The sequence below is a fragment of the Salmo salar genome, chromosome ssa23 (genome assembly GCF_905237065.1).
Source record: "Salmo salar chromosome ssa23, Ssal_v3.1, whole genome shotgun sequence".
Lineage (NCBI taxonomy): Eukaryota > Metazoa > Chordata > Actinopteri > Salmoniformes > Salmonidae > Salmo > Salmo salar.
Genome location: NC_059464.1, coordinates 2,605,645 through 2,629,082, shown reverse-complemented (window position 1 = coordinate 2,629,082; position 23,438 = coordinate 2,605,645). Strand labels below are relative to the sequence as shown.

At 44.5% G+C, this 23,438-nt stretch overlaps 1 protein-coding gene across 8 annotated transcripts in view; it reads left to right on the top strand.

The window, feature by feature from the left end:
* The first annotated feature begins 41 nt into the window (after positions 1–41).
* The window catches only part of LOC106583904 (lysophospholipase D GDPD3), a 28,683-nt gene continuing 5,286 nt past the window's right edge, over positions 42–23,438 (top strand). For 2 of the 8 annotated variants that reach the window (XM_045706009.1, XM_045706008.1), the window contains exons 1-6: positions 42–1,907; positions 2,224–2,266; positions 18,916–19,051; positions 19,277–19,322; positions 21,387–21,505; positions 22,874–22,963. In XM_045706009.1, the coding sequence (XP_045561965.1) occupies positions 1,769–1,907; positions 2,224–2,266; positions 18,916–19,051; positions 19,277–19,322; positions 21,387–21,505; positions 22,874–22,963 (573 nt within the window). In that variant the 5' untranslated portion in view covers positions 42–1,768. Of the gene's footprint in view, positions 2,085–2,223; positions 2,267–18,915; positions 19,052–19,276; positions 19,323–21,386; positions 21,506–22,873; positions 22,964–23,438 lie in introns of all 8 variants that reach the window. The other 6 variants (XM_014168550.2, XM_014168549.2, XR_006761474.1 and 3 more) reach the window with 6 other exon arrangements.

The window sequence follows — 23,438 nt, the reverse complement described above, 5'->3', positions numbered from 1 at the left end:
AATCTAAGGATAATAGTGAATTTGCCAGTAATATTCGCTGTTAACGTGTCACAACCTGCTAAAAAGAGTAATCTCCTCCCTCCTGTTCCAAGCCAAGTTGTCTGTCCTGTTAGACAACTCTTTCTCCTTTTCCTCCTCGGCATGTCTGCATGGGTCAGGTATTCTCCCACGGAGCTCAACCTCTGTTTACTTCATCAAGGTTTGGGAATACGTAAAGCACGACTTTAGTTTAATAGCTAATGCAGGATTGAGTGACAGACTGCATTTGATATACTGGTTGGTTACAGAAGGCAAAGGGCACTAGAAAATCTTACAATACCTGCTTGAACTGGACCTTGGATTGTGTTTGTGTGTCAGTTGAGGAAGGAATGCTATACTGGGGAGTGAACAATTTAATTTTTTTCTCTGGCATACATTCTATGCTTTTGCTTCTCCGATTTATCTAGTCTAGTCTCTCGTTTGCTAGCTTTCAGCATTTGTATTGATGTAAACAATGCTGTGCTATACAGAATTCTGCTGAAGTTGCATGCCAGCTTGTGAAAGTGCATTTACATAGTGTACTTAACAAAGAATAGGTGTCAAAAGCTATGTCTGTGTGTTTGCGCCCGTGTGTGATAAAAATTTGAGTGAGTTTACATACCCATCCTTTGTTAAATAAAAGGTACCTGACGGCGTCGAAACCTGCCATGTATCAACGCTTGCTCACACGCCCTTTACCAGCCTATACTGTTAGCTCTCTCTCATATCTGTTGCTAGAGGTAGCACCCATAATGTTATCATTACATTCATATTCCCACCCATAAATGCATGTTATTTGAGGTTTGCTTTTAATGTATATTATAGCCGCACTTCGTGTAGGATAGTTCCATTTACATGATTACTTTATCACACACACAGTGAAAGAGAGCGTGAGTTTCTGTGTCACAAAAGGCAGTAAAGCCTGAGAAGAACAATCTATGCCACAGGGAAGGGAAAAAGAGGGGAAAGAGAGGTGTGGGAGACCAGCTCCTACTGACGGACTAGTATTTTAATTAACTGTTATTTTACGACTTTGTGTGGGTACCAGTTACACAGTGAGAGGGAGAAAGAGAGAACGGTAAAAAGGAGAGTGCGATGGAGAGGGTTGACTACAAACAGAGCCCATGGAGGGAAGGAGAGTAGTGTTAGGTGAGGTTATGAGTAAGAGTTTTGCTAAGCATTCGAGTGCAAGTTATGGGAGTAGGACCTTGTGGCACTTCCTTCGGATGCCTCCTTTGGTTGTACCAGTTTTTCATGTCCTGTTTTTTTGTTAACTGTATGAAAGTTGTTACAACATTGTTCTAGGCTGACAGGTGACCAATGGACTGACGGAGAGAGAAACCGAGTGATCAGAATAAGAGAAGGCGTAGTAAAGTGGAGGATAGAAAGAGAGAAGATAATTGTGTGAAAAAGAGTCAAGTGAAGTTTATTATATGAGCAGGTCAATTGAGTGTCTTTAGATGCACTTGAAGAGGATTTGGAGTGGTTTCTACATTGGCTGTTAGTTACCTGTGTTATGAAGCAGCTCGGTGGGGGATAGCTGAAAATATTCAAAGTATTTTATTACAACTTGCAGAACAAGGGACTCATCTGGCAGGTTCTTTTCCATCAGTACACAGCCTGACATTTGTAGGTGTTCTATTCATTTATTGTTAGAGTATCTAGGAGGATCCAAGGACCTCTGCCTTTTGATACTGCGCCTAATTGCCTTCGGACACTTTTGAGGACCGTTTGTTGAGGAGAATTGATTATGGCCAGTTCCCTGTACTTTATCCTTCCGGCCCTAGGGGGCTACACCCTGACGTCACTCTACCTGTTGAAGAACCCTCAGATCCTCCACAAGAAGAAACGGGCTGCCTTCCACTGCACCCACATCTCACACAGAGGAGGTAAGGAAGGAACGGTGGAGGGATGTAGTAGTTAACCTTGCTGTTTCACTTTTCATCCGTAATCATTGACGTGAATGGACTGGACTAGTGAAAGTGGAATGTTTGGAGCCTGTGGTGTAGCTGCAAGCAGGAATGCTGAGTGACTATTGATTTGACCCAGAGTCACACTATATTTGGGTAAATATTTGGCTCTGATTTGAACTATCCTGTTATTTCAAGTCAGTGGGGATCAAGGAAAAGCAGGCTATAGAGCGAGAGTCTTGGAGCTGGATATGACACTGATATTCTCTGCTTTTCTTCTGATCTGTGTTGGCAGGAAGCGGCGAGAGGATAGAGAGCACCATGGAGGCCTTCACACAGTAAGTGACCAACCCTAACCAAACCTGACTTCAGATCAGTTACAGTGCTTATCATAAGTATTCACCCCCATGAGATTCCTTCACATTTTTGTGTTACAAAGTGGTATTAAAATGGATTTAGTTGTATTTTTCTTCAACGGTCTAACCAAAATACATTTATTTTTAATAAACGAGTCAATACATGTTAGAAACACCTTTGGCAGAAATTACAGATGGGATTCTTTTTGGGTAAGTCTCTAAGAGCTTTGCACACCTGGATTGTGAAATATTTGCCCATTATTCTTTAAAAAATACTTCATGCTCTGTCAACTTGGTTGTTGATCATTGCTAGACACAGACAGCGAATTTCAAGTCTTGCCATAGATTTTTAAGCAGATTTAAGTCAAAACTGTAAGTAGGCCACTCAAGAACATTCACTCATTGGAGGCTGCTGAGGGGAGGACGGCTCATAATAATGGCTGGAATGGAGTCAATGGAGTGGCAACCACATCTTTAATGTGTTTGATACCATTCCATTTACTCCATTCCAGACATTATGAGCCGTCCTCCCATCAAATCAAAGTTTGTTTGTCATGTGAAATGCTTACTTATAAGCCCTAACCAACGGTGCAATTTTTAAGTAAAAAATAGGTATTAGGTAAACAGTAAAGAAGTAAAAAAACAGTAAAATGACAGTGAAACTAACAGTAGCGAGGCTATATACAGGTGGTACCGGTACAGAGTCAATGTGCGGGGGGACCGGTGAGTCGGGCTAATTGAGGTAATATCTACATGTAGGTATTGTTAAAGTGACTATACTTAGATGATAAACAGAGAGTAAGCAGCAGAGTATAAGAGGGGTTGGGGGGGGGGGGGTCTTGAATGGCAGGACACAATGCAAATAGTCTGGGTAGCCATTTGATTACCTTTTCAGGAGTCTTATGGCTTGGGTGTTAAAGCTGTTGAGAAGCCTTTTGGTCGTAGACTTGGCACTCAGGTACCGCTTGCCATGCGGTAGCAGAGAGAACAGTCTGACTGTGGTGGCTGGGGTCTTTGACCATTTTTAGGGCCTTCCTCTGACACCGCCTGGTGTAGAGGTCCTGGATGGCAGGCAGCTTAACCCCAGTGATGTACTGGGCCGTGCGCACTACCGTCTGTGGTACCTTGAGGCCGAGCATTTGCCGTACCAGGCAGTGATGCAACCAGTCAGGATGCTCTCGATGTTGCAGCTGTAGAAACTTTTGAGGATCTGAGGACCCAAGCCAAATCTTTTTTTTCTCTCTCTCTTCACGACTGTCTTGGTGTGTTTGGACCATTCTAGTTTGTTGGTGATGTGGATACCAAAGAAGCTCTCATCCTGCCACACCACAGCCCCATCAATGAGAATGGGGTGTGCTCGGTCCTCTTTTTCCTGTAGTCCACAATCATCTCCTTTGTCTTGATTACGTTGAGGGATAGGTTGTTATTCTGGCACCACCCCGCCAGGTCTCTGACCTCCTCCCTAAAGGCTGTCTCGTCGTTGTCGGTGATCAGGCCTACCACCTGTGTCGTCTGCCTTCCCTTTAGCTCAGTTGGTAGAGCATGGTGTTTGCAATGCCAGGGTTGTGGGTTCAATTCCCACGGGGGGCCAGCACAGAACAAAAAAAAATGTATGAAATGTATGCATTCACTACTGTAAGTCGCTCTGGATAAGAGCGTCTGCTATTTGACTAAAATGTAAAAATGTCTGCTAACTTAATGATGGTGTTGGAGTCATGCCTGGCCATGCAGTCGTGGGTGAACAGGGAGTACAGGATGGGACTGAGTACGCACCCCTGAGGGGCTCCAGTGTTGAGGATCAACGGGGCAGATGTTGCTACCTACCCTCACCACCTGGGGGCGACCCGTCAGGAAGTCCAGGATCCAGTTGCAGAGGGAGGTGTTTAGTCCCAGGATCCTTAGCTTAGTGATGAGCTTTGTGGGCACTATGGTGTTGAACGCTGAGCTGTAGTTAATGAACAGCATTCTCATATAGGTGTTCCTTTTGTCTTGGTGGGAAAGGGCAGTGTGGAGTGCAATAGAGATTGCATCATCTGTGGATCTGTTTGAGCGGTTGATAGTGTTAATGTGAGCCATTACCAGCCTTTCAAAGCACTTCATGGCTACGGACGTGAGTGCTACGGGTCTGTAGTAATTTAGGCAGGTTACCTTAGTGCTCTTTGGCACAGGGACTATGGTGGTCTGCTTGAAGCATGTTGGTATTACAGACTCAAATCAGGGACATGTTGAAAATGTCAGTGAAGACACCTGCCAGTTGGTCAGCACATGCCTGGAGCACACGTCCTGGTAATCCGTCTGGCCCAGCGGCCTTGTGAATGTTGACCTTTTTAAAGGTCTTACATCGGCAACGGAGAGCGTGATCACACAGTCGTCATGAACAGCTGGTGCTCTTATGCATGCCTCAGTGTTGCTTGCCTCGAAGCAAGCATAAAGGGATTTAGCTTGTCTGGTATGCTCGTGTCACTGGGCAGCTCGTTGCTGTGCTTTCCTTTGTAGTCTGTAATAGTTTGCAGGCCCTGCCACATCCGACAAGTGTCGCAGCCAATGTAGTATGATTCAATCTTAGTCCTGTATTGGCGCATTGCCTGTTTGATGGTTCGTCGGAGGGCATAGCAGAATTTCTTATAAGCTTCTGGGTTAGAGTACCGCACCTTGAAAGAGCCAGCTCTACCCTTTAGCTCATTGTGAATGTTGCCTGTAATCCATGGCTTCTGGTTGGGGTATGTACGTACAGTCACTGTGGGGACGACGTCCTCGATTCACTTATTGATAAAGCCAGTGACCGATGTGATGTACTCCTCAATGCCATCGGAAGAATCCCGGAACATATTCCAGTCTGTGATAGCAAAACAGTCCTGTAGTTTAGCATCTGCTTCATCTGACCACTTTTTTATTGACCTAGTCACTGGTGCTTCCTGCTTTAATTTTTGCTTGTAAGCAGGAATCAGGTGGATAGAATTATGGTCAGATTTGCCAAATGGAGGGCGAGGGAGAACTTTATGTGTCTGTGTGTGTGGAGTAAAGGTGATCTAGAGTTTTTCTCCCTCTGGTTGCGCATTTAACACGCTGATAGAAATTAGGTAAAACTGATTTAAGTTTCCCTGCATTAAAGTCCCTGGCAACTAGGAGCGCCCCCTAAGGGTGAGCGGTTTCCTGTTTGCTTATTTCCTTATACAGCTGACCCAGTGCAGTCGTGGTGCCAGCGTCCGTCAATTAACAGCCACGAAAAAAATTGATAACTCTCTTGGCAAATAGTGTGGTCTACAGCTTATCATGAGATGCTCTACTTCAGGCGAGCAAAATCTAGAGACTTCCTTAGATTTTATGCACCAGTTGTTGTTTACAAATATACACAGACCACCCCCCCTCGTCTTACTGGAGCGTGCTGTTCTATCTGGCCGGTGCAGCGTATATCCCACTAGCTGAATATTTTCTATGTCGTCATTCAGCCACGATTTGGTGAAACAACATAAGATATTACAGTTTTTGATGTCCCCGTTGGTAGGATATTCGTGATCGTACCTTGTCTAATTTATTGTCCAATGATTGTACGTTGGCAAGTAATATTGATGGTCAGGACAGATTTCCCACTCGCTGTCGGCGGATTCTTACGAGGCACCCCGCCCTGTGTCCTCTATACCTGTGTCTCTTTCTCTTGCCAATGAAGTGGATTTCGGCCTTGTCGGGTGTCTGAAGTATATCCTATGCGTCCTGCTTGTTGAAGAAAAAATCTTAGTCTAATCCGAGTTGAGTGATCGCTGTCCTTATATCCAGGAGCTCTTTTTTGCCGTAAGATACGGTGGCAGAAACATTATGTACAAAATAAGTTACAAATAATGTGAAAAAAACGCATAATAGCACAATTGGTTAGGTGCCCGTAAAATGGCTGCCATTTCTTCCGGTGCCATCATCATCAGCAGCAGCCTTCACTGCGATTCACTGTCTTCTAGGTTATTGTCCTGCTGAAAGGTGAACTTGTGTTTGGTGAAAAGCAGACTGAACCAGGTTTCCATTCAGTCAACACTCTCGGTACAACACAACTGTATGAGTTACACTCTCACGACTTCAATTGAAGAACAAAAATCACGCCTGACAAGGCCAATGAAATCAATGCCTTATTGAAACCCTTCAATTATTCCGCTCTTCACCTCGATTTCAGCAGGAACGATTCATGCCAAAAACAAACATCTTTGGAACATGAGACTGACTTTTCACCAACTAAACTGTCCCTTTGTGGTAGCGTGTGCTCACCCGTTGTGTGCAAACCAATTAGTTATTATATGGATTGCTTGACCTGAATGTAGCAATGAGTAAGATGGCTAACACAACCGAAACGATGAAGGCTAACAAGCTGGGTCGGGACCATGCCCAAATTAATAAAAAGATATTCACGTTTGTTGTCTTGTATGTCTCAGCCAGCTCGGTGCATTCTCTGGCTGCCCTCGCTCGAATCAGTTTGTGTGTGGGCCTAGGGGACGATTTTACTAACCGTGGCTTGCCCACAGCTGGCAATGTACTGCTAGTCTAAGGCGCAGGTTCTCTTGACAATCGTGTCTCATTCTTGAGGGGCCTTGGTGTTTCCAATAGTGACTTCCTCTCCCGGTTGCCTGTACCTCGGCTGAGTCTGAGTTGCGGGACGCGGATTTGTTTTTTGGTTGGAGCAAATGTATTTTCTTCCTGGGTGTGGTGTATGCAGTAACTGCCTGCACCCAACCCGGCTCCTGATGCTGGTTACTGGAGGCTACTTGAAGGGATAGGGCGGCCAGGTTTGATGGGTACCCACCGCCGCCTGTGTCTGCCTTGGTCATGCACCGCTTGCCTCTCTTCCCAGAATCTTTTTTGATTAAGGGTTCGGTCCCACCCCGGTGATCCGTTCCTACATAGACTTTCGAGCCCGGGCTAGCTAAACAAACGCTGCATAGCGTGATAGACACGTTGGCCAACACACCTAGGCGAGCTAGCTTTTACTAGTTATTCCTACCTTCCCATGGTGAAGTTGCTTGGGTAGCTCGCTTGTTTAGAATATGTAGAGTTAAGTCACTTGGCTATTCTAAACAGACCATGCTCTGGTCAAAGAGGCTAGCTAGCTTAGACTAAAAAGCTTCCTGCCTAATGTCGGCTAGGATGCATAACTTCTGCCAAGTGAAACTTAGTAGCTTTCCCCAAGCACCTCCGATGAGAAAGCAGCCTCTGAGCACTTGGCTCGGGTAAACCCCAGAACGAGGGTCCTTGGCACGGGTGTGAGCGACCAGTGCACCCCTCCACAAAAACATTACTTTGACAACAGTGCCCCCACGTTTGGTTACTGTCCAAATGAGGTACTACGTCAGCCCTTGCCGGAGCCCCCATGCCCCTTAAGTGGTTGTTAGTAGCAGAGTCGAGGGAATTAGCAGGGTTGGACACGACCATGCTATTATCCCACACAAAGTCTCTTTGGTTGTCAAAAGTGGTGGAAAAATAAGTAATCTCTCCCAGTCCCCATGGTGGTGTCATGACGTTGCCCTCTTTGGGTTTTCTATGTACCATCCCCCTACCTCCCCCTACCCAGGCCCTGTTTGAGCGGTCGTAAATTCCTAAGAAAATGTCCCGCCTCATGGCCACAGTATAAAGACAGGGTGTTTTCATAGAGAGACAAAGGAATTCTTCCACCTCACAGGACTGGAGAACCGAATGACATTTATGTTCTGGAGAAGGTATAAAAGATCGGTGAAGAATCCAGCTACGAACTGGTCCGTTTGGTACAATTTTGTGAAACTCATGAGACAATACGGCCACATTGCCATGGCTCTGTTTATATAATAGCCTCAGTTGTGAGGCTTATATCTAATGGTTGTATAAAATGAAAGAATAAGGATGGAACTGTTTGTGAAATTGTGTAAATATGATTTTGGACTGTTTAATGAAGGAAACTCAAATTCCCTTTGGAGTCTTAACTAAGTCCTTGGCACGCCCCCAGGGACACAGACAGGACCTGGCGTCATGAGACAGCCTTTTTCTGTATTCCAAATATAACCCCCACCCAGGGTTTCTATCATCAGACCAGCTTACCTCGAGAACGAGAGGGTCAAGGTTTGACCATGCATTCCTCGTTCTGAACTTTGACCATACCACGTGGTTAAACTCTTAGACTATTGATACCGACAGAATAATAACAAGTCTTTGATATTAATTACTAGTCTGCAGCTAGGAATTCGGTATCATTGAATGCGAAGACCGACGAAACACCCATCCTATAACAACATTAATGAATGTCACTTTGAAATATCCATTCTGACCGAGAGGGAGAGAGAGCGCGGAAAACTCTCCAACAGAAACAAACTTTTCAACAAAGATCTCGACGACACACTGAGCGTAAATATATATATTGATTGCAATTATTCCCGAATGAGTGAGCGTTCATGTGCAAAGGATTAGCATTTCAATTGTTAATATTTATCAACTCTGTAGTGTCTTCTCCGCTGACCACACTCCCCCTTTTGTCTAAGAAGCCGCCATGCCGGTTTAGCCCACTAGGGCACATTCCTTTATCATTTCTTTGTAACGATACCTACTGTTTGTTATGCATTTCTGTGAATTATTTAGTTAGTAAATAAACGATTTTAAGACAATTGATGTATGGATGACTCATAGTGAAGACTGGGTTCGTGCAGATAACCAACAATTTACGATGTTTGGAATGAGACTGGCGTGAGGTAAACTAATACGTCATTAATCAGGAGACTCAGAGATCAGATATTATGATATCTGAAAGTTATATTAGGAAAATTATAACTTTGTAATCTGAATATTTTCCTTGGTGCCCCGACCTCCTAGTTAATTACAGTTACACGATCAATCAGTTTAATCGCGTAATAATAATTACAGAGTTATTTGATAAACATGTCTTCAGTTTAATGATGCCAAAGACACGACAGTGGTGTCCCGGCCCTTCAGAAGGCATTTCACGGGAGGCTCACTGTCTGTACCGATCTATGGCGCGCAAACGCATACCAACAGGAATGTCGGGGTACAGGCTACAATTTGTTGTGCGTTCCCCAAGCTTCTGCAGCGTCATCACTTCGACTGTTCCCGAGTCCACAGCGCTCGTTTTGAGGGAGGAAATATCCTCCTGTCTCCAGAAGCAGGTAATCTGAGTGGTTCCAATGTTGAAGATCCAGGACGGAAGGGACGGGATTGTTTGTCCCATTCAAGACTTACGTGCCCTCAGCAAGCACCTCAGTCTACATATTCTGAATGTTCACGAGCCGATTGGTATTACACACATCCATGCTACTGTCCCATATTCAGTCTCTAGGCTTCATAAGAAACCAGAAAAGAGCCGTCTGACTCCATCTCAGCGCATTCCGTTTCTGGGTCTCGAGCAAGACTCACTAGTATCACACTTTTCTATCCCCACGGTGGGTGTCTGGATTCCGTCTCTACTTAGACACATTTTGGCTTCTGTAATGGAAGTCGTTCCCCTTGGGCTATTGTTGGCGCGGCCCTTCCGGTGCTGAGTGTTAGCCACTCACCTCGATGCATCTCGCAGCCTAAGCCGGTTGCTTCAGGTGTCCCTGTCAGGCCAATGGGTCCTGGCCCTGTGGTGTGACCCTCTGCTATTGTCAGGGGGCTCCCATGGGCTGAGTTGTATCCCGCTAAGTGATCACAACAGATGCATCCCCCCAAGGGTGGGGTGTGCTATTCGAAGGCAACTCAATTCGAGGGGTATGGACAGTTGGTCGGAGCGCACTGCATATCAATTACCTGGAGCTCCCACTGGAGCTGGGGGAAATCGTGGAGATCATTCGCCTGTTGGGCGGGGTCCTGTGGCAACTCCCGCTGCGCAGGGATCTGTTGTCCCAGGCGGGTTTGGCCCACCCCGGCCAGAGATTTGGGATCGGTGGGCTTGGCCCCTGAGAGGTCCAATCTGACTGTTAGAGGTTTACCTCCGAACTTGATTGCTACTAATCAGTCCGCAAAGGCGCCCTCCCAAGAGTGTGGCAGGCATTTGAGCTTGGGTGCCTTAATAAAGGAATTGTTCCTTTTCAGAGTTCTCTGAGGGACATTTTAATGTTCCCACAGGAGCTTTTCGAGCAGGGTCGTCCATTCACCACTTTGAAAGTGTACATGGCAGCTATTTCAGCATGTCATGTGGAAATTGGTAGTGCCACTCCAGGGACTGGCGATGTGGTTCCTAAAAGGTGTGCACCACCTGAGACCGGTTTCTAAACCTATTGCATCCAGTTGGGATTTAGCTTTGGTTTTGGATGCTCTGTGCAAGGCCCCCTTTAACCTCTATGGGCTAGGTGGGACGCTAGCGTGCCACCCGTGGTGCACTCCATCAACAGCAGGTGCATTTCAAGAGCGGCAAATTTGAATCCAAATAAATGTCAAAATTCAAATTTTTCAAACATACAACTATTTTACACCCTTTGAAAGATAAACATCTCCTTAATCTAACCACGTTTTAGGATTTCAAAAAGGTTTTACGGCGAAAGCATAAATTTAGAGTATGTTAGGACAGTACATTTACAAGAGTTGTGTGTAATGTTTTGTCAAGTCAAAGACAGGGTCACCAAAACCATAAAACCAGCTAAAATGATGCACTAACCTTTTACAATCTCCATCAGATGACACTCCTAGGACATTATGTTAGACAATGCATGCATTTTTAGTTCTATCAAGTTCATATTTATATCCAAAAACAGCGTTTTACTATGGCATTGATGTTGAGGAAATCGTTTCCCTCCAATAACCGGCAGTCAAGTCAGCGTCACAAATTAAATAATTAAAATTAGAAAACATTGGTAAAATATTATATTGTCATTTAAAGAATTATAGATTTACATCTCTTGAACGCAATCAACTTGCCAGATTTAAAAATAACCTTACTGGGAAATCACAGTTTGCAATAATCTGAGCACTGCGCCCAGAAAAATACGCGTTGCGATACAGACTAGACGTCATGTTGGGGAGATCTAAAATCGAAAATACTATGTAAATAATCCATTACCTTTGATTCTCTTCATCAGATGACACTTCCAGGTATCACAGGTCCATAACGAATGTAGTTTTGTTCAAAAAAGCTCATCATTTATGTCCAAAAATCTCCGTCTTGTTAGCACATGATCTAAGCCAGCCGGACTTCTCGTCATGAACGAGGGGAAAAAAATATATTTACGTTCGTTCAAACATGTCAAACGTTTTATAGCATAAATCATTAGGGCCTTTTTTAACCAGAACATGAATAATATTCAAGGTGGACGAATGCATACTCTTTTATAACGTATTGGAACGAGGGTACCCAACATGAACTCGCGCGCCAGGTGTCTAATGGGACATCATCGTTCCATGGCTCTTGTTCGGTCAGATCTCCCTCCAGAAGACTCAAAACACTTTGTAAAGGCTGGTGACATCTAGTGGAAGCAATAGGAAGTGCCAAAATATTCCTCAGCCCCTGTGTTTTTCAATGGGATAGGTTTAAAGGTAATACAACACATCAGGTATCCACTTCCTGTCAGAAAATGTCTCAGGGTTTTGCCTGCCAAATGAGTTCTGTTATACTCACAGACACCATTCAAACAGTTTTAGAAACTTTAGAGTGTTTTCTATCCATATATAATAAGTATATGCATATTCTAGTTACTGGGTAGGATTAGTAACCAGATTAAATCGGGTAATTTTTTTTTATCCAGACGTGCAAATGCTGCCCCCTAGCCCTAACAGGTTAAAACCACTGGAGTCTTTGGATCTGACGATCCTCTCCTACAAGACCTCCTTGCTCGTGGCTTTGGCCTCGGCAAAATGCGTTGGGGAGCTCCATGCGTTATCCATACACTCTTCCTGTACACAGTTTGCCCCTGGAGACTCTAAGGTAACGTTGTGTCCAAATGCGTCCTTCGCCCCGAAAGTCATGAATATGTCCTACAGGTCATTAGCTTTTGATGTATTTTTTCTTCTGATGAGCAATAGAGGTTACATGCCCTGCGTCCAGTACAAGCTTTACGCACATACATTGAGCGGACCCGGGATATCCAGTTATGTGACCAGCTTTTTGTCTGCTTTGCTCCCTTTAGGGCGCTCTCTAAGCAGCATCTTTTCCACAGGATTGTGGAGGCTATCTCCCTGGCATATAGCAGCAAAGGTTACCGAATGGTGTACACATCCACTCCACCAGGGGCATTATTTAAAGGGTTGACCGTTGGGGATATTTGTTGCAGCGAATTAGGCATCACCACACACTTTTATGAGGTTTTATCGCTTGGATGCCACTGCTCCCAGTTTAGCCCACAGCGTGCTTACAGCTGGGAGAGGAGAGGGTCATTAGGCAGCACGCAGTGTACGCAATACCCAGACTACTGGGTGGTCTGCCATGGGTCATTTCATTTGGTATCCGTTGGGCCCGGCTTGGGGCGGGATTCTAGTTTCCCATACTTGTGTTGTACGGAGAGTACTGACTGAAAGGGAACTTAACCTTAGGACTATAACTACTGTTCTCTGAAGGAGGGAAACAAGGTACAACACCTGTTTGGCCCTGTGCTGCCCGGTTCTGGGCTCGGTGAAGAACGGTACTGTATTGAAATTTTGGGCAAGTATAACGCAAACGTCTAGCAACCCAAAGGTTGCATGTTCGAATCTCATCACAGACAACTTTTTAGCTAATTAGCAGCTTTGCAAATACTTTGTTTTTTAGCTGCTTTGCAACTACTTAAAATGTTAGCTAACCCTTCCCATAACCCTTTTAGCTAGCCCTTCCCCTAATTTGTTTGGATGTGACATCATGAAAGACAGTAGAACCACATAACTGTACCTCTGTTTGTCTACACTTCTTAATTATGAGGTTTGCATCTGAATGTTGTATAAAATGAATGATTAAATATTAAAAGATACAAATTTTGAAAAGATAGAAATGTGATTTTAGTCTTCTACATGAGAAAATGTTTTTTTTAATATAAAGTTTACCAAGTCAGTAACCACGCCCACGTGAGCACAGTAATTGTGCGAAACGTAATGGAACACCCTTTTTCCCCAATTGTTTAAAAGGATGCACTGAAGAATGAACATATTAGACCAGTTATGTTCAGTGCCAGCTGAAAAGGTTACAAATGGTTCAGATATCTACCACTCTATAGACCACGCGTGAGCCGAATGTTGCAAAATGGTTATAAACTCTGAAATGATCGGTCAATACAGAAGAAGCAAATCCTAGACGTCGCCTTATCAGTCTGCAGGTGGAAGTGTACGTAGCCTAGGACGAGAACACCAACAACCTCTGAAGCATTCTAACGAGATCAACTCTGAGAACTACTGTACAAGGTACGGTGAAGTATACATTCTTACCACCACCACGACCAGGAGTTCTACCTAAGGACATGGTGATCTCTGGTGGCTGAACCAGAGTCGTACACCCAACATCTCCGTGACCAAGGATTTGGACGATCAAGGACAGCTCAGTCATGCATTCTCTTTTCCCGACTGAGCGATTATTAGAGTGCTTAAGATTTTGTATTTTCGTGAGCGTAGCTTCCCAATGTCCGATAGAGTAACTCCTTTGTCTCATCCTCTCTCTGAATTCGCCACCGTGTTATACCCAAACTGTCCTGTTTTGCTACTCTTCTGGAGACAATTTACTGTATAATGTTTGTGTATTTGTGTATTCTGTAATTGTTTAATTAGTTAGTAAATTAATAAATAATTGAGCTGATTCATCAATAAAGTAGGGTTAGTGCAGACTACAATAAATGAGGACGTTCAGAATGACTGAGGTAATAATACATTAATAAGTGACTGTAATCGATAAGACATGAAAATATCTGAAGCGTTCAATTCGGGAAATAGTGACTCTTTAAACATTTTCCCATGGTGCCTCGACTATTTAGTTCATTAATGTTACAAGATTAGTTTAATCCCATAATAATAATTACACAGAATTGATTTGATATAACAGTCTTCACATTAATGAGAAGTCACGTCACGACAGTATGCTTGTCATCGTTAAGGACTGGGGAGAATTTCAGGATAAAAAAGATACAGAATTGATCTAAGCACAGGCAAAACCTGGTTCAGTCTGCTTTCCACCAGACACTAGGAGATTAATTTACCTTTCAGCAGGACAAAAACCTAAAACACAAGACCAAATCTACACTGGAGTTGCTTACCAAGAAGACAGTGAATGTTCCTGAGTGGCCAAGAAGACAGTTTTGACTTAAATCTACTTGAAAATCTATGGCAAAACCTGAAAATGGTTGTCCAACAATGATCAACAACAAATTTGACAGTTTATAGAATTTTGAAAAGATTAATGGGCAAATGTTGCACAATCCAGGTGGGGAAAGCTCTAAGAGACTTACCCAGAAAGACTCACAGCTGTAATCAATGCCAAAGGTTCTTCTACAAAGTATTATACAACGGGTGGGTCTAATATCTTGTGTTTCACTGAGTCATGGCTGAACGATGACACGGATAATATTGAGCTGGCTGGGTTTTCCGTGCATCGGCAGGACATAACAGCTACGTCTGGTAAGACGAGGGGTGGGTGTGTGTGTCTATTTGTCAATAACAGCTGGTGTGTGATGTCTAATATTAAAGAAGTCTTGAGGTATTGCTCGCCTGAGGTAGAGTACCTCATGATAAGCTGTAGACCACACTATCTACCAAGAGAGTTTATCTATATTATTCGTAGCTGTCTATTTAACCACTACAAACCGATGCTGGCACTAAGACCTTACTCAACGAGCTGTATAAGGCCATCAACAAACAAGAAAATGCTCATCCAGAAACTGCGCTCCTTGTGGCCGGGGACTTTAATGCAGGCAAACTTAAATCCTTTTTACCTCATTTCAACCAGCATGTCACATCTGCAACCAGAGGGAAAACAACTCTAGACCACCTTTACTCCACACACAGAGATGCATACAAAGCTCTTCCTCGCCCTCCATTTGGAAAATCTTACCATAATTCTATCCTCCTGATTCCTGCTTACAAGCAAAAACTAAAGGAGGAAGTACTAGTGACTCACTCAATACGGAAGTGGTCAAATGAGAAGAATGCTTTGCTACAGGACTGTTTTGCTAGTACAGACTGGAATATGTTCCGGGATTCATCCAATGGCATTGAGGAGCATACCACCTCAGTCACCAGCTTCATCAATAAGTGCATCGATGACGTCGTCCCTACAGTGACTGTAGGTACATATCCCAACCAGAAGCCATGGATTACAGGCAACATCCACACCGAGCTAAAGGCTAGAGCTGCCACTTTCAAGGAGCAGGACTCTAATCCGGATGCTTAGAAGAAATCCCGCTATGCCCTCAGACAAACCATCAAACAGGCAAAGTGTCAATACAGGACTAAGACTGAATCCTACTACACCGTCTCTGACGCTTGTTGGATGTGGCAGGGCTTGCAAACTATTACAGACTACAAAGGGCTACCCAACCACAAGCTGCCCAGTGAGGCGAGCCTACCAGATGAGCTAAATGCCTTCTATGCTCGCGTCGAGGCAAGCAACCCTGAAGCATGCATGAGAACACCAGATTTTCCGGACGACTGTGTGATCACACTCGCCGTAGCCGATGTAAGCGAGACCTTTTAAACAGGTCCACATTCACAAGGCCACGGGGCCAGACGGATTACCTGGATGTGTACTCAGAGCATGTGTGGAACAACTGGCAAGTGTCTTCACTGACATTTTCAACATCTCCCTGACCGAGTCTGTAATACCTACGTGTTTCAAGCAGACCACCATAGTCCCTGTGCCCAAGAAAGCGAAGGTAACCTGCCTAAATTACTACCGCACTGCACCATAGCACTCATGTTGGTAGCCATTAAGTGCTTTGAAAGGCTGGTAATGGCTCACATCAACACTATCAACCCGGAAACCCTAGACCCACTGCAATTTACATACCGCCTCAACAGATCCACAAATGACGCAATCGCACTCCACACTGCCCTTTTCCACCTGGACAAAAGGAACACCTATGTGAGAATGCTGTTCATTAACTACAGCTCAGCGTTCAACACCATAGTGCCCAAGCTCATAGTGACCAAGCTCATCACTAAGCTAAGGATCCTAGGACTAAACACCTCCCTCTGCAACTGGATCCTGGACTTCCTGACGGGTCGCCCCCAGGTGGTAAGGGTAGGCAACAACACGTCTGCCACACTGTTCCTCAACACTGGGGCCCCTCAGGGGTGTGTACTTAGTCCCCTCCTGTACTCCCTGTTCATCCACGACTGTGTGGCCAAGCACGACTCCAACACCATCATTAAGTTTGCTGATGACTCAATGGTGGTAGGCCTGATCCCCGACAATGATGAGACAGCCTATAGGGAGGAGGTCAGAGATCAGGACAACCTCTCCCTCAATGTGAGCAAGACAAAGGAGCTGATCGTGGACTTACATGAAAAGGAGGGCCGAACAGGCCCCCATTAACATCGATGGGGCTGTATTGGAGAGGGTCGAGAGTTTCAAGTTCCTTGGTGTCCACGTCACCAGAAACTTTCATGGTCCAAACACACCAAGACAGTCGTGAAGAGGGCACGACACCTTTTCCTCCTCAGCAAACTGAAAAGACTTGGCATGGGTCCCCAGATCCTCAAAAAGTAATACAGCTGCACCATCGAGAGCATCCTGACCAGTAGCATCACACCTGGTATCGTCATCTGACCGTAAGGCGCCACAGAGGGTAGTGCATACGGCCCAGTACATCACTGGGGCCAAACTTCCTGCCATTCAGGACCTATATACTCGGTAGTGTCAGAGGAAGGCCCAAAAAATTGTCAAAGACTCCAGTCGCTCAAGTCTTAGACTGTTCTCACTACTAACGCACGGCAAGCGGTAACGGAGCGCCAAGTCTAGGTCCAAAAGGCTCCTTAACAGCTTCTACCCCCAAGCCATTCGACTGATGAACAATTAAATGGCCACTGAGATATTTACATTGAACCCCCCCCCTTGCTTTTACACTGATGCTACTCGCTGTTTATTATGATGCTGTTTATTATTATGCATAGTCACTTTACCCCTACCTACATGCACAAATTACCTTGACTAACCTGTACCCTCTCACATTGACTCGGTACTCATAAACCTTGCTGTCTGTCTCTTCGACATTTCAACATTGTTTTAATATTCAAACTCAATCTCAAGCTGTCCCATAGTTATGAAAGTGTCGGGAGTCAGGATGAGACCGACAAGCAGGCAGCATTTCTCAGCCAGTCGAAATCATGAATCAGCTGGCATCATTTTCATGGATATCTACAAAGGAATAACAATTGAAAAAATATCAAATGAAATGAAGTACGGCTAGTTTAAAGTCTATCCAGCTTCAGTTTGAAGTGTTTGTGTTAGCTGTGTTATTGGCTAGCTCCTCTGAACAACAGTGTCCTGATGAGAGAGCACATTTTCTATGCCAGGCGAAATCGTGCCTCATTAACTCATTGTTTTGGTTGTATCCAAATAGATTACACTAGAAAACAACTTAAAGAAATGCAAATGAAGCTACTTTGCTGTTATTTTGCACTGTTTGATGTGACTGTAAGTTAGCCGTAGTTGGCTAGCTAGAATTCAAGGGATAAAAACGTTGCCAGCCGGTATGGGTATGGAACATTTAGAACGAATGACTAGAACAAAAAGACTGAGCAACTGGGTCGAGTCTCTGGCAAACTAACCGGCTTGGGGTGCAACCTTAGATTTGTGTTGGGACTATATCTTGTGGAAGGATGAAATAGTTTTAATAAAGTTGAATGAAAATATGTCAATCATTATTTGAATATGTAGGTAACCCGTTGTTCAAAAGAGATAATGCCCTCGAAGCCGGTGTTTGGAGGGTATTGGCACAGTTTGCCGGCCCTAGACGAACACCCGTGCCAATATATCCTCCAAACACAGGCTTCTCAGGCATTATCACTTAATTGAATCAGGGGTGTGAATACAGTACTTATGTAAATTCGATATTTGAAAAAAATATGAAATCTTCTTAACTTTGTTATTACAAAAAAATATATTTCATCCATTTTGAATTCAGGCTGTAACACAACTTAATGTGGAATAAGTCAAGGGGTATGAATACTTTCTGAAGGCACTGTAGGTCCATTATAATTTTGACATACTTTCGCTTTGGTTTTAGTCATTTTAAAGTATGTTTATTTTATTTTTTTGTATTTTTTCTCAAACCACCTTTAAGCTGGTTTGGACCCCCTCACGGGCCAGATCCGGGCCGTATGTTTGACACCTCTGAGCTAGATTCAATCAGATCAAGCATTAACATGCGCTAACCGACACCTGCATAGTTGGTGTTTCAAATCGGTGAGCAGCTGCTCGTGTGGTCATTGTCACAAAGCCACACCCGTCCCACTCACATTAGAAGTTCAGAACTAGAAAATGAAGTCTATATAGAAATAATGAAACTCAAATTAAAAATCATTAAACTAAATATTTCAGCCTAATCGATGTGTAGATTGTATCACACATTCCAGTGTTGGAACTTGTAAACATGGCTACATGGGATTTCTACTAATGTGCCAATGTCTGCAATAAGTATGATGCCGGGAGCCACTTGTGGATTGACAGCTCTAATGCAGTTCCACCTACGACACCTTCAAAACAACAGTTATGCGGGTGTCGGTATTTAATCTAGCCCCCCCCCCCTCAGTGCGGTGGAGCAGGGTACAGGAATGCTGGAGCTGGACTGTCACCTGACCCGGGATGGTCATGTGGTCGTGTCACATGACGAAAACCTCCTGAGGCAGACTGGCCGTGATGTCACCATCTCCTCCCTAAACCTAGAGGTCAGAGGTCAAATGTATATTAAAACCATAGAAATAGAATGTAAAATTCCCCTCGGTTGTTGCTTGAACTCTGTTACCATAGCTATTCTGACCTTAATGTGTATGTATTATAATGTGTATACATGTAGGCCCCTTTTATAATCTGTTCCATAAACTGTTCCATACAGTAATGAGACAGTTCATTCATTTTGTAGTATAAAATACGATTTGTGTTTTTCTTTTCAGGACTTACCCTTGTATAAGGACAGACTGGAGGTCACGTTTAATGCAGGTATCCACTGTAACGCATACACACATACACTACATGGCCAAAATTATGTGGACACCTGGTCGTCAAACATTTAATTCCAAAATCATAGGCATTAATATGGATTTGATCCCCCTTTGCTGCTCCTGGGAAGGCTTTCCACTAGATGTTGGAACATTGCTGCGGTGACTTGCTTCCAATCAGCCACAAGAGCATTCGTGAGGTTGGGCCTCGCTTTGTGCACGGGGGCATTGATTTTAATTTTTAACTTTTTTTCATTTTTATTATTAGTTGTGAAAAATATATTATTATATATTTTTTTAACCCCCTTTTCTCCCCAATTTCGTAGTTAGTCTTGTCTCATCGCTGCAACTCCCGTACGGACTCGGGAGAGGTGAAGGTCGAGAGCCCTGCGTCCTCCGAAACACAACCCAACCAAGCCGCACTGCTTCCACAATGCACATCTAACCCGGAAGCCAGCCGCACCAATGTGTCGGAGGAAACACCCTACACCTGGCGACTGTGTCAGCGTGCACTGCGCCCGGCCTGCCACAGGAGTCGCTAGTGCACGATAGGACAAGGATATCCCTGCAGGACAAACCCTGCCCTAACCCGGACGACACTGGACCAATTGTGCGCCACCCCATGGGTCTCTCAGTCGCCGCCGGCTGCAACAGAGCCTGGATTCGAACCCAGAATCTCTAGTGGCACAGCTAGCACTGCGATGCAGTGCCTTAGACCCCTGTGCCAATCAGGAGGTCCGCACGGGGGCATTGTTATGCTGAAACATGAAAGGGCCTTCCCCAAACTATTGCCACAAAGTTGGAAAGGGGGAAGCACAGAATCGCCTAGAGAATGTCATTGTATGCGGTAGCATTAAGATTTCCCTTCACTGGAACTAAGTGGCCTAGCACGAACCATGAAAAACAGCCCCAGGGCATTATTCCTCCTCCACCAAACTTTACAGTTGGCACTATGCATTCGGGCAGGTAGCGTTCTCCTGGCATCTGCCAAACCCAGATGTGTCTGTCGGACTGCCAGATGGTGAATTGTGATTCATCACTCCAGAGAACGCGTTTCCACTGCTCCAGAGTCCAATGACAGTGAGCTTTCACCACTCCAGCCAACGCTTGGCATTGCGCATGGTGATCTTAGGCTTGTGTGTGTCTGCTCGGCCATGGAAACCCATTTCCAGACGAACAGTTCTTGTACTGATGTTGCTTCCAGAGGCAGTTTGAAACTTGGTAGTGAGTGTTGCAACCAAAGACAGACGATTTTTACAGGCTACGCGCTGTGAGCTTGTGTGGCCTACCACTTGGTGGCTGTGCCATTGTTGCTCCTAGACGTTTCCACTTCACAATAACAGCACTTATAGTTGACCGGGGCAGCTCTAACAGGGCAGAAATTTGACGAACTGACTTGTTGGAAAGGTGGCATCCTATGGCGGTGCCACATTGAAAGTCACTGAGCTCTTCAGTACGGGCCATTTTACTGCCAATGTTTGTCAATGGAGATTGCATGGCTGTGTGCTTGATTTTATACACCTGTCAGAACGGGTGTGGCAGAAATAGCCAAATCCACTAATTTGAAGGGTGTCCACATACACTACATCACCAAAAGTATGTCTCGATCAGACAGACAGCGTCAATGCTGCGTAATAAATTGAATTTCTTCATTATGTAATCCGAAGTTTTTTGTGGCTGTGTGTACAACAAAAGTTCCACATTCACCTTTTGCTACTATTTCTGTCAAGTCTATGCATACGTTGCACCACACAACACACTGCAACTCAATGCTGCAAGGCAAACGCAGCTTTCTATTGGAAATTCATGTACTTCTGGTGTACCAAAATACATCAACGCTGTCAGCCTAATCAAGGCAATACACACACAGAGACACATACACTCATCCACCATACTTCTCTGACAGAAGTGGGTCAATGGCATAGACAAATGCTCCTTGTGAGGTTTCGCACCAATGTGTGTGTGCGTATATGCGTGCATGCGTGTGTGTGTATAATCATGACATTCACCACCTCACCCTTCTCCCTCCCATCCCCTCCCTTTCTTCCTTCCTTCCCCACACCAGGCCGCTACAGCACCGGTACAGACAGGAAGTTCACCCTGTTGGAGGAAGTGTTCAGGAAGTTCCCTAAGATGCCAGTCAACATCGAAATCAAAGAAGACAACAGCTTGCTGATGGAGAAAGTACAGGACTAAGCTGAATTTAATCAAATCCAACTTTAATTAAACTTTACACTGTTTTAAAGTTACCCCATTGAGCTAAATCCAATCAAATTCAACTTTATTTACAGAATATACTTTATAAATATAGCAGTGAGCAGCAATGAACGGGGTTCACAGGAGGACAGAAAGGACACAAGATAGTTGGATAACAAAGCAAGCACTATATCATGTTGGAACTATCTTCCTTTATGTGCAATCAGTGAAAGCATTACCAAGGTTATCTCTCAATACCACAAGGATGACGACATCTATAGTGCCACCAACTGGTCCAGTGCAGCCATCTAAGGTTGCAGTGACGTTATAGTCACACAGCTTCTAAGGACATATACATTGGTTTACAAACCAAATTTCATGGCCCCATGTCTATCGGTTAAGTTCTTATAGCCCTGGTGTTATATGGTGCCATCTAGTTGTGTAACGTGGCCGACTTTGAATGCAGCAACTAATCATTATCCAATTCATTAGAGGCTAATTCATTGAGTCTATACCAAATCCGGAGTCAATATGATTTATGGTTCGTGAGAAGATTTAAGTATTTTTAGCATTAGCATATGTGCTAATGTGTATTTATAGGTACAGTGCAGCCATATTTGAATGTAACAACTAAAACCATTAAAGACTGATGTCATGAGTCGAAATATAAAATCTGGACATAATCTGACATTTGGGTCACAAGGAGAAGATGATTGCAGATGTTTTTGAGCATAAGCGTTCCATATGCAAAGAATTAGTTGTTAAGTTCCCGTCTTTTGAGTAATCAATACCAATTTCAGTGTGGTTCATCTTAGAGACGTCCATGATAGCAGTTTCAAGTTGATAGGCCATTGTGAAGTGGATTTAAATGGACACGTAAAATCTGCTTTTTGATTTGTCATTAACCAATCCCCTAGCTTGGTGTTATTTGGACTTGTTTTTCAGAGGTTTTCCAAAATTCTCAAGATGGATGAAAAAATATATCCTGACAGGCCTTATGGGTCCTTGAGGCAAATTTGTTCAGCATGACGAAAGACACCTACCTCAAACGGGGCGGTGGATATGAGGGTTTAAGTGAGACCGCTTATAACATTGCCACCTATAGGCCAATCGGTACCATTCTTTTTGACACATATTTTACTCATGGTCTTTATGTGCCAAATTTGGTAACTTTTTTCCTATCTAGGCTTGAGTTATTTGACCATGTCAGGGGAAAAAAAGAATCTAACGATAATAGGTTTCACAGCTTCACTGAATGTCTAAGTCACAGACCACGAATAACTCCCCTCTCCCTTTCTGCCCCGGTCTCTCTTCCATCGCTCTCTCTCGCTCCATACCTTCTTCTATCTCTCTCAGGCGTCCAACATGGTGAAACAGTATGATAGAGAGGACCTCACAGTGTGGGCGACTGTAGACTCTACCATTATGGAAAAGTGCCGCAGAACTGTAAGTGTCAACTAGGGGAAGATACAATAAACTGAACCAGGGGTCTAACTCCAACTCCTGTCCTAGGGAGAGATGTTTTCTTACACTCTCAACCCTCCCTCTCTCTCAACCCACCCTCTCTTCCGTCTCTCTCTGCTCTCCCTCCTTCTCTCTCTCAACCCAGCCTCTCGCTTCCCTGTCTCTCTCTGCTCTCCCTCTCTCTCTCTTCCCTGTCCCTCCTGCTCTCCCTCTCTCTCTCTCAACCCACCCTCTCTCTCTGCTCTCCCTCTCTCTCTCTCAACCCACCCTCTCTCTGCTCTCCCTCTCTCTCAACCCACCCTCTCTCCTCCCCTCTCTCTCTGCTCCCCCTCTCTCTCTGCTCTCCCTCTCTCTCAACCCACCCGCTCTCTTCCCTGTCCCTCCTGCTCTCTTCTATCCCATTCCTCCATCTCTCCCTCTCCTCCCCTCTTCCTCTGCTCTCTCTGCTCTCCCTCTC